At 41.8% G+C, this 12,069-nt stretch overlaps 1 protein-coding gene across 4 annotated transcripts in view; it reads left to right on the plus strand.

Moving 5' to 3' along the window:
- The window catches only part of LOC140716743 (uncharacterized), a 256,747-nt gene that overhangs the window by 229,817 nt on the left and 14,861 nt on the right, over window positions 1-12,069 (plus strand). For all 4 annotated transcript variants that reach the window (XM_073029551.1, XM_073029548.1, XM_073029550.1 and 1 more), the window contains 6 exons: window positions 210-359; window positions 3,827-3,966; window positions 6,038-6,094; window positions 6,813-6,909; window positions 9,407-9,510; window positions 11,249-11,336. In XM_073029551.1, coding sequence (XP_072885652.1) covers window positions 210-359; window positions 3,827-3,966; window positions 6,038-6,094; window positions 6,813-6,909; window positions 9,407-9,510; window positions 11,249-11,336 — 636 coding nt within the window. The remainder of the gene's footprint in view (window positions 1-209; window positions 360-3,826; window positions 3,967-6,037; window positions 6,095-6,812; window positions 6,910-9,406; window positions 9,511-11,248; window positions 11,337-12,069) is intronic.

Raw genomic sequence — 12,069 nt, forward strand, 5'->3', positions numbered from 1 at the left:
TATTTTTGGTGACATTACAAAGGCTTAATGTTTGATTATGGTGTGATAGATCTCTCCCTTCCCATACCCCTCCCCATCCCTCATGTCATCACCCTCTCTCTCCTTCTCCCTCTCAAGCCTCCCCCCCCCCCCCCCCACACACACACACACATATGCACACATATTTCACAAAATGATAACTGTACATTTTGGTGTGGTTTAATTTACAGAAAACCTTTATGATTCTATACCATGACAAAGCTCAACTGCTGAAGAGCTATGAGAAGCTTCAAAATGTGTACAATCAACTTTGTTCTGATACTCAGGATGAACTCAGAATTTACAAGGAAAAGCATGAACAGCTGTTGCTCAATGAGAAGGTAGTGCTCTCTGTAATGCTGTATAGTTGACTGCAAAACACTATTTTGGGAATACAAATTAAACATAACTTTTTTTTGTAGAAGTACACCACTGCAATATAACTCAACATCATGTTGCAGTTCTTTAAGGTTATGAATGCACTTATCATGATCGAAATGAACACTGGGGATTTGGGACTGAAATGCTCTGTAAAGATTCGCTATGATCAATGTATTTCCACGGACTGCAAGACTGCCTCTTTCGGAGACTAACTGCAGATCGAGCAGGTTCTATGGACATAGGAGTGGAATGTTGCACAATAGATATTCAGGTGGACTGTGTGAGAGGGTGTGGTAAAACTGAGTAACACTCGCACCTTCCATCAGGCTTGAGGTGCAGTTAACCGCAGAGGTAAAATAATGAAATTTTGACACTTGAGATCAGTAGCAATTAATGGATAGTAGGTAATCCAGGTGAGGTTGTTCAGTAGCCTTGATGAACAACCGCAGGAGGATTAGTCATTACCGATGAGAATTCCTAAAGCTGTAAATGCATTTTTCTTTAATCTTAATGTAACGGGGACAGGAATTGTGAGAATTGACGGAGGTCTAGCAGGAGGTAATGTGGGGATGAGCCATGATGGAATGGTGAAGCAGATTTGATGGGTCGCATGACCTCATTCTGCTTCTGTGTCTTATTTAATCCTAGCCTCGTCACAGGACAATTTTCAATCACCAATTAACCTACCAACCGGTATGCCTTTGGACTGGGAGGAAACCCAATCGGTCATGGGGAGAGCATACAGAATCCTTACTGGGAGCAGTGGGAATTGAACCCAGGTCACTAGGACTGTAAAGTGTACTCTCTACTACACTACCGTACCTCCCACTTACTGTCCCTTGACCTCCACAGATGCTGCTTGAGGTGATTTTTTTCAGTTGTTTGATTTCTTTTCCCTCTCCAGATCCCAGCAGTTGGAAGTATTCGTTATATCTCCCTCTCCCTCCCTCTCCTCTCCCCCTCTCACCATCTCCCCCTCTCCCTCTCTCTCTTTCTCTTAGGTCTGATAAGTGGTCCCTGTTGCTTTTCTTTCCACATCTGCTACCTGGCCTGCTGGCTTTCTCCAGTATTTTCTGTTATTATTTAAGAAAACTATGATCAGATGTACTGAGGCCCATTCTGACAAATAATTTCATCACAGCAGATAGTATGGGGGTAAAGTGATGGCAGAGTTTAGAATAAAGTGCTACTGTTACAGAGAAACTGCAGGTCAGACAGTAAGCTGCAAAGCCACGACAGGATAGATTGTAAGTTCAAGAGTTTATCATAGCAGGCAATTGTTCAGTGGCCTTGTAATGGGGAACAGGAGCTGTCCTTCAGTCTGCTGGTATATGCTTCCAGGCTTGTATATTTTCTGCCAGGTGGAAATATCGAGAAGAGAGAATGTCCGGTGTCGGGAAGGGATCTTCAATGATACTGGTTGTTTAGTGATTTAGTGAGAAGTGCAGATTGACGGGAGGCTTGTTTCTGCGATGAGTTGCATTGGGTCCACAAGCCTTTGTGGTTTATTCCAATCTTGGTCAAAGCAGTTGCTCAGTGAGCATTGAAATAAGATACTCTACCTGGTGCAGCGATTAAAAACTGGTGAGCGACAAAGGGTACATATCAAATTACTTCAGCCTCTTGAGGAAAGAGAGGCCTGTTACGTTACTTGTACATTACTCCAGAGTATCCAAGCAGTGGTGCCTCAGAAAGGCAGCATCCATTATGAAGGACCCCATTCTCCCAGGATATGCTGCCCTCTTCTCATTATTACTGTCAGAATTGCTGAGTGTGTGCCATCCGATTCCTAAATGGACACTGAACACATAAACACGACCTGACGACTCTTATTATTTTGGAATTATGCACTATTGTTAATTGAATGATCTTATATAGATATATAGATATATATATATATATATATATAGATATAGACATATATACACAAGACACAGTGTAATTGATTTACTTATTTATTTTTCTATATTGTCAAGTACCGCATTGTACTGCTTCTGCAAAGTTAACAAATTTCACATCGTAAGCTGGTGTATTAAACCTCACTCTGATTCTGATCACTCTGAACAGCTTGTACATGGTTGGACCAGGACAGACCATTGCCAACGTTCACACTGAACAGCCTGTACACGGTCGGGCTAGGATAGACCATTGCCAATGTTCACACTAAATAGCTTGTACAAAGGTGGACCAGTACAGACCATTGCTGATTTCGGAAGGTGTTGTCTGTTTTCACACAGACTGATGGTCCAGGGTGTGAGTTAAAGATTACGAGGGGTAATTGATAAGTTTGTGCCCTAAGGAGGAAGGAAATGAGTTATTAACTTAAAACTTTCTGCATAATCACTCAGAGCTGAACTGCACATGCATGTAACAAGAGCTGTACAACTCATCTCCTTCTACCTTAGGCCATGAACTTATCAATCACCCGTCATACTTCAAGATAAGCTCCAACTTATGTGCTCACTGCAGGATCGAAGTGGCTAATGAGCCTCATTTCCAGAGACACCCAGTAATAAGGGGTTTCATAAGTTCAAAGGTACAGTTTATTGTCAGAGAAATGTATACAATATACATCTGGAAATGCTTTTTCTTTGCAACCATCCATGAAAACAGAAGTCCCCCAAGAATGAACAACAGTTAAATATTAGAAACCCCCCCCCCCCCCCCCCCGCTCCCCTTCCTCCCGAGCGTAAGTGGCAGCGAGCAACAATCCCTCTCCCCCCCACCGGCAAAAATAAAGCGCACCCGCTACCAGCACTCAAGCGTGAGCAAAGCAATAGCAAAGACACAGACTTGTAGTTACCCCAAAGACTACATTGTTCACCTGATAGTTCGACATGCGGCAGGCTCTCTCTCTCCTAATAAGGGAGAAGGAGGTGACTCCATTTTCCAAAGAGCGGTGAGACATAACAAACTAGTTATGTCTCACCAACAAGCTGGTTTACGATGTTAAAAGTTCATTACATCGCTTTTCTCGAGCGCTGTGCCTGGAGATCGCAAGGATCCCAGGTCAACAGGCACACAGCAGATGTTCTGACTCCCCCAACGACACACGGGTCTCCTTTGGTGACACTGACCCTTGACCCTTGTTCCTCGAGATCCCAGGCTTCTGAATCCATGCCGAAATCTTAGGCCAAACCTTTGGCATGCCGATTGTAGAACCCCGAGAGTGGGTCCCATTCCCTAAAGAACCGTAGTCAGCGTGTAACTCCAGGTCAGGGTCTTCAAAAGAACCCTGAAGGGGAAAAATAGAGATATTAAAGACGGTGATAGAGCTCTTTTCGAAGATGCAAGCAAAGGAATCGCCCTTGGGCACCATAAATACTTAGCTTTTTCTACAGTTAATGTCAAACATTTGGAGGATGGATGTTTGAAATTGTTGAATCAATGGAGAACACAAGATAATTGTTAATCATCTTTGTAATAGAAACTGAGGGATGAGCTCTCCACAGTAAAGACACAGCTGGGGTCTGTCAGAGAGAAGCTTCATGATCAGAGAGAATTTCAGTCGCAAGAACTTGGTGCCTTACAAGAAGAACTTAAATCAGTGAAGAGTGATGTAGAAAGGTATGATAATCGATGTTCCTGCATTTCACCCATGAATTTTTCGGGGTCATTTTCTGTATTCAGTGCTTCTGGTGTGGCCTCTGCCTCAGTGAAACCCAACATAGCTTCGTCGAGCACCTTCTTCACTCTGTCCACCAGAGAAGGCTGGATTTCCCAGTGGCCAACTATTTCAATTGATTTTCCCTTTCCCATACTGACATGTCGGGCTTGGCCTGCTCTACTGCCACGAGAGGCCATGGTCAGGTTGGAAGAGCAGCACTTATCCAACCTGATGACAAGAACATCAATTTCACAAACTTCCAGTAATTTCACCTCCCCCCTACTCTCCCATTCTCTTTTCTGGTTACCCCCTCACCACTTCTTTCCTACCTCTGGTTCCTTCCTCCTTCTCCATAGTCCACCATCCTCTCCTGTTAAATTCCTTCTTCTTTAGCCCTTTACCTTTTCCACTTATCACCTCCCAGCTTCATACTTCACTCCCCTCCCCCACCAACCCACCTTCCCTATCACCTGTGTCCAAGTCATAAAATTAGGCACCAAATGTTGTCCCTGCTGATGACGTCTGTATCGTGAGGATATATGGTTCAAAACGTCAGCTTACAGTTTCGGATTACTTGCGGAGATGAGCTCCGACATTTAAACAATGTGTGTTAGTCCTCCCAAAATGTTTTTTTTCAGGATGAGGAAAAATGCTCATTTTTCAGGATTAAATTCAATTTTACCGACTCAGCAAGTTAATTCTGCACCTGAAGTCAGTTTTCTTCACCATCCACATCTTCGCTAATTGTCTTGTCATCTGTACACTTACTAATCTTACCTCCAATATTCGTCCATGTCGTCAATACAAGTTGAAGCTCTTGTGTGGCATCTTTGGGACCTGATGCTGGACCACAGAAGTTTCCTGCTGATCATGTTCCTCTGAGCAGGAGAACTTATTTCTCAGGAAGTCACTCCCTAGGTTACACGAAGCTTCTGAGAATGGTCTATAACCCACAGTTGCCATTAGCCCCGAACTCTGTCTCACTCTTTGAGTCCCATCAATTGCATGAAGAATTGGTTACAAATCATTGCTTTCAGTCCACGTCGGCCAAGTTCCCAGCCATCTCCCCCATGACTCACTACCCCAAATTCTGGACTTTAATTTATAGTCTATTATTATCCTTCTCTGTGACAATCTCTTGCCAGGCTACTTTCCTGATGATGAACTCTGGAGTATACCATCTTTAGTGGGAGGATGTATCTGTTGTCTGAGAAATCACTTCTTAAAAAAGAATTATCAAGATACATTATGAATTAAGCCCTTCTGGCCTTTTGAGCTGTGCCACCCAGCAAGCCCTGATTTAACCCAAACCTAATCATGGGACAATTTACAATGACCAATTAACCAATGTGGGAGGAAACCCATGCAGTCATGGGGAGAATGTACAAACTCTTTACAGGCATTGGCAGGAATTGCAGAGGCAATTGAACCCTGCTGTAATAGCATGGTGCTAACAGCCATGCCCAAAATGGACAACCAGCCCAAGTCTCTTTTTCACCCACCCCTCTCTGACCACTGTAGATATAGAGGTGACCACCTATAAAAAAAATGTGCAACACGGTAGTGTAGTGGTTAGCACAACAGGTTACAGTACAGACGAACTGGGTTCAGTTCCCACCGCATGGTAGTGTAGAGGTTAGCACAATGGTTTACAGTACAGACGACCCAGTTTCAATTCCCACCACGCAGCAGTGTAGTGGTTAGCACAATGGTTTACGGTACAGATGAACTGGGTTCAATTCCCATCTTTGCATGTAAGGAGTATGTTCTCCCTGTGACTGTTTTTGTTTCCTCTGGGTTCTCCAGTTTTTAAACACAGTCGAAAGACGCACTGGTTCATTGTAAATTGTCCCGTGATCACGATAAATCAGGATATTGCTTGGTGGTGTTGCCCAAAGACCTGGAAAGGCTGACTCCATGCTTTATATCAATAAATTTTTTATGAAGTGCTCATGGCTGATGCAAAAGCAATTCGAAAGATTGATGATGTGAACAGGATTTTAAAAATTTAAGTGCCGATTTTCTTTTCAGGAACAAGAAAACTATACATGAAATTGATGGAGACATTAAGAAAATAAAAGGAAGGAGGTATTCCTGCTATGCTATTATTAGTTTATACATTCATTAAGGTTGTTTAATTGTTTTCTTAAGGTTATCATAGCCAGGAAAGAGGGTATAGTGTGGATAAGCTCCCATTGCCTATTAAATGCTCCCAGTGGTGTGCATCTGAAATAGGCACTGACAACCAAGTCCAGATTCTGGTTTTCACATGTGGTTTAGCTATTAAACCCGGCGGACAAATGGGGCTCGTTGGTAGCTCATCTAGGAGAAGGAAAACTGATCTCAAATTCCGCTGCCTTGCAGCTGTACAGCCTTACAGCATGAAGAGGACTTCGGGAGTAAACCGTGGGGTAGAATCCAGAGCTAACGTCCCTAAAGCAGTAATATGTTGAGTTCAACATTGACTGGCGACTCCTGTGATGCTGCAGGTACCAAATTGCATTACTGCCATTCCTGCATAGAGAGTTGGAGCCTGCTGAATGGGCAACTGCTTGCTCTGCATATCGTAACTTGTGTATCGTCCACACAGACAGCAATATCCAAAGTCCATGGTCAGGATCGACCAATAGAGAGCCTTAGATAATTGTTTTAAATATTGAAAACCTGCTTTTCAATGTTGGAGTTATATTAAATAATTAAATATATTGATTTAGATTGATATTTTTTGAACTGTAATGTACCTGATTATATGGCTACATTCAACTCTTCTTGAGATATTCCTCATCAAAGTAATTATTGGTTCCAGAGAAAAGCAGACCAGTGACAAGAAGAAATTGCAGAAAATGCATGGCAACACAAAAGCAAAGAGCAAAGAGTCAGCAACCAGACTCTTGTCTGTTCAGGTATTTATTACTGGGAGCGACTGCCTACATGGTACCAAGTCCACGCTTGCAGAACATACAAAAGCAATTAAGTAAAGCTACAGTCCCTGTTTGTTGCATTTGAGAACATGATTAATATCATATGCTTGTGAAAAGTGTGGAGATTTCTGCAGATACTAGAAATCCAGAGTAACACATAGAAAAAGCTGCTGGAACTCAGCAGGTCATACAGCATCTATGCAGGGAAATAAACACTCCATTTTTCAGTTCTCATGAAGAGTCTCAACCCAAAACATCAGCTGTTTATTCTTTTCTCTATATACTGCCTGACTTGCTGAGTTCCTCCAGCGTTTTGTATGTGTTAGTCTATAATTTATATATCATGAATTATATCTAGTAAATCTCCTCTGTACTCTCTTTATTTTGTCGACATCTTCCCTATAATTCGGTGACCAGAACTATACACAATACTCCAAATTTGGCCTCACAATTCTAACATTACATCCCAACTCCTATACTCAATGCTCCGATTTATAAAGCCCAGCATACCAAAAGCTTTCTTCACCACTCTATCCACATGAGATTCCACCTTCAGGGAACTATGCACCATTATTCCTAGATCACTGTGTTCTACTGCATTCCTCAATACCCTACCATTTACCATGTATGTCCTATTTTGATTATTCCTACCAAAGTGTAGCATATCACACTTATTAGCATTAAACTCCATCTGCCATCTTTCAGCCCACTCTTCTAACTGGCCTAAATCTCTCTGCAAGCTTTGAAAACCTACTTCATTATCCACAACGCCACCTATCTTAGTATTATCTGCATACTTACTAATCCAATTTACCACTCCATCATCCAGATCATTAATGTATCTGACAAACAACATTGGACCCAGTACAGATCCCTGAGGCACACCACTAGACACCGGCCTCCAACCTGACAAACAGTTATCCACCACTACTCTCTGGCATCTCCCATCCAGCCACTGTTGAATCCATTTTACTACTTCAGTATTAATACCTAAAGATTGAACCTTCCTAACTAACCTTCCGTGTGGAACTTTGTCAAAGGCCTTACTGAAGTCCATATAAACAACATCCACTTCTTTACCCTCGTCAACTTTCCTAGTAACCTCTTCAAAAAAATTCAATAAGATTTGTCAAACATGACCTTCCACGCACAAATCCATGTTGACTTTTCCTAATCAGATCCTGTCTATCCAGATAATTATATATACCATCTCTAAGAATACTTTCCATTAATATACCCACCACTGACGTCAAACTTACAGGCCGATAATTGCTAGGTTTACTCTTAGAACCCTTTTTAAACAGTGGAACCACATGAGCAATACGCCAATCCTCCGGCACCATTCCCGTTTCTAATGACATTTGAAATATTTCTGTCAGAGCCCCTGCTATTTCTACACTAACTTCCCTCAGCCCTAGGGAATATCCTGTCAGGACCCGGAGACTTATCCACTTTTATATTCTTTAAAAGCGCCAGTACTTCCTCTTCTTTAATCATCGTAGTTTCCATAACTACCATACTTGTTTCCCTTACCTTACACAATTCAATATCCTTCTCCTTAGTGAATACCGAAGAAAAGAAATATGTTCTTCCGATGACTAGAAATACACATGGTACACCAGCTGAGCTCTGACCAAATTTTTTTTATAAAGTTGGAGCATAACCTGTATTTCCAGAATACAAGGGAGTTGTGGAGACATTGCCAATATAATTGATATATCACTTCAATTGTAACTTACATTCTGAACACAATATTTTTTCACCCATGAGGTTTGCCTTAGATGTTTAAGTTGATATCTGGGTAAGTATCGGTAGATAACCAATAATCAGTTATTGGTTCCATAAGATTGTCATAGTGGGGATAAGCTTCCACTACCTGTTAAATTCTCCCAATGGCATGCATCTCAAATAGCCTCTGACAACCAAGTCCAGTTCCTGGCTTTCACATGTGGCTTAGCTACAAAGTCTAGTGGAACTGTTTCTTCTGACAGGAGAAGAGACAAAGACAGGTTACTGGTGCCTTAAAACCAGTTGCTTCAGGCAGATGGGGCACGCAAGCTGTGGTTGGCAGCTCAGCAAGGAGAAGGGAAACTCTGATCTCAAACCTCCACTGCCTTGTACCTATACCCACTGAAGGGTAAGACTTTGGGAGTAAAGGAGGAAAAAAATCTGGACCTGAGTCCTTAAAGCAGTCCTACGTTGAGTTCAACGCTGACTGGCAGCTCCTGCCAAACTGTATTGGTCTTTGCTGTTCATTTGGGTTCATCAGAGGCACGGAGAGGGGGAGCCTGCTACATGGGCAACATCTTGCTCTCCATATTAACTGCCTTGGGCTGTATATCATGTAGACACCTAGGACACAACATCCATGGTGAACCCTGACCAACAAAGGACCTCAATCAGTTATTGCTGATACGTTGTTTAAAAATTGAAAGTGCTAACATTTACATCTGTATACTCTTTAAATTTCTTGCTACAGTCTCAAATACAGGAATGGAAGAAATACACAAAGTTGTATTTTCTGAACCGCCAGCATCGGGAGGCTGTGGACAATGTGAAGTTCTATACAACACTGAAAACTCGGTAAGTTTCATTGTAGACTTCACAGCTTACAGTGTACCCGTGTTAGTCAGCTCTTACTGTCCTGTGGCTTTTGGGCTAATTCCTGTGGTTTTGGAATTAAAAATACCATAAGACATAGAAGTAGAACTAGGCCATCCAGACTATCGTGTCTGCTTGGCCGTTCCTTTATCTCTCTCCTGCCTTTGCCCCATAACCTCTGATGTCCTGATTAATCTTCCTTAACACCATTCTGAACATGAGAAAGCAATTCAAGGGAAATATCCTTGAATATAATTGCACAACAGTGGTGTCCCTCAGTGTATGTTCTCATCCTGCTGAAAAGGCAATGATTGCAATCTGTATGCAGTACAAAAATCAGCCTGATACTTATGCACAGCACTTTCCAGCCAGTGAACTCATTTGAAGTTCAGTTATTGCTACATTGTAGTAAATGCATCTGCTAAACTTACTCGTAGCAGGTTCCCACATAATAACCACATGACTGATAAAATACGCAATCCACTTGAAGGTGTTAGCAGAGGAACAGATATTGCTCAGGATGTCATTACGACACAGTAGCGTAGCAGTTACCACAATTCCTTTATAGCACCAGCAGTTCCTGCCACAGTCTGCAAGGAGTTTTGTACGTTCTCCCAGTGACCACATGTGTTTCCTCCTGGGTGTTCCTCCCACAGAACTGCATGATAGTGTAGCATTTAGCGTAATGCTTTATAGCACCAGTGATCTTTAATCCCAATGCAACAAGCTTATCAAAAACATTTTTGTCAGACACATTGAGGACCAATTAAAATTGTTGCAAAAATTAAAACATTGAAAAGGCAATTTAAACGGATTGCATTGATAAACAAGTAACTACGTAGTAATTCTGGTGCCAGTAACGCTTTACAGTGTCAGTGATCATGTCAGCCTGCACTATGTGACGTGAAACTCAGAAACATACAGGTTGCAGCAAACCCAGCATTTCTTTTACAGAAAATTAATCCCTGAATGGATATTATTTTAAATAAGGGGTTCTCAATCATCTTTATGCCATAGACCCTAAGGTGACCCTGATTTTGCAGTAGTTTTGTGATTGCAACTTCTAAATAAAATATTTAACAATTTATAACAATTAAACTTGAAAATATTTAATGGTCTTTTATGAGCATGAATCAGGTATCAAGCACTTTGAAAACGAAGCTGTATAGTTTTGTATGTTTTTTTTATTCTGAAATCAATTTCAGTTGCGGTGTCTTTGAATATTATAACCAGCAAAACTCAGCTGAGATCAAGTGTTAAAAATACTGATTGAACGTCAAAGTCAACGTCAAAGTGGTTGGTGCGTGGAATGCACTGCCTGAGTCAGTGGTGGAGGCAGATACACGAGTGAAGTTTAAGAGACTGCTAGACAGGTATATGGAGGAATTTAAGGTAGAGGGTTATATGTGAGGCAGGGTTTGAGGGTCGGCACAACATTGTGGGCCAAAGGGCCTGTAATGTGCTGTACTATTCTATGTTCTATCAAAAGTAATGATACAGTTAGCTGAATGGCAATCAATAGGAAAATTTCATTTCATACGTAATGTTATCTGTTGAAATATTTCTCATGTTGTTGCCCAGAAAACATTCACACTTAAGTCACACTCAATCACACTTGGCATTTTGGCCAATACTTGTGGCAAGAGTGATACTCCTTCCCTTCTGGTGAACTGTTATGGCTACTGCATTGAGAGTAAAGTGACTGAATGCACCTTTACAGGAATGCAAATTCACCGGAAGTCATCGCTAGCCATGATATGTGGGAGAGACGAATGAAAGGAATTCAACGGCAAATTAATCTGATCCAGGTGAGCTGGTCTTTCTGTTTTCATTTATTTAGCATTTTGAGTTTTATCATAACAATGGAAAAATTGTGTGTTTGCCTCAGTCTTCTTACTTAAGTTCATAATCTTTGCTGGGGCGTAGGCACTGACAACAACTCACCAGAATCCTCAGTCCTGTGCCAGTCCTTCAACTTGTCCTCGGGTGTAGTCCATCTGCTCGTCTAGGTGAACATCTTCCTCCTCCCTGCATTGAGGTCTTTGGAATTTCTGTAGACTAGGTTTTTACAAGATGGGGTTATGCACCCCATGCCCAAACCTCCTCCTTTCACAGCCGGCTTGACCATTCACGGCATAGTTTACCTCAGTCTTTGGTAAAAAGATCATTGTCAGACTGTAAATAATAGTATAAATTGAACTAGTTATCCCAGGGGATAGAAAATCTTAATAACAATGCTGTGCAAGTCTTAGGCACATATATCTATATAGCAAGAGTACCTAAGATTTTTGCACTGGATTGTAGTAATTTTAGTAGTATTGCACTATACTGCTGCAAAAAAACATTCAGTGATGATAAACCTGATTCTGTTCCCAACCTTTTTCATGTCTCTATTGTGGACTGAGTGGGAAGGAGGCAGGGAGAAAAGGGGAAGGAAGAGGGGAGGGAGTGGGGAGCACCAGAGAGACACTCTGTAATGATGAATAAACCAATTGTTTGGAATCAGATGACCTTGCAGGACTGGGTGTGTCTGCACCCACA

Source organism: Hemitrygon akajei, chromosome 26, assembly GCF_048418815.1.
Source record: "Hemitrygon akajei chromosome 26, sHemAka1.3, whole genome shotgun sequence".
In the NCBI taxonomy this organism is placed as follows: domain Eukaryota; kingdom Metazoa; phylum Chordata; class Chondrichthyes; order Myliobatiformes; family Dasyatidae; genus Hemitrygon; species Hemitrygon akajei.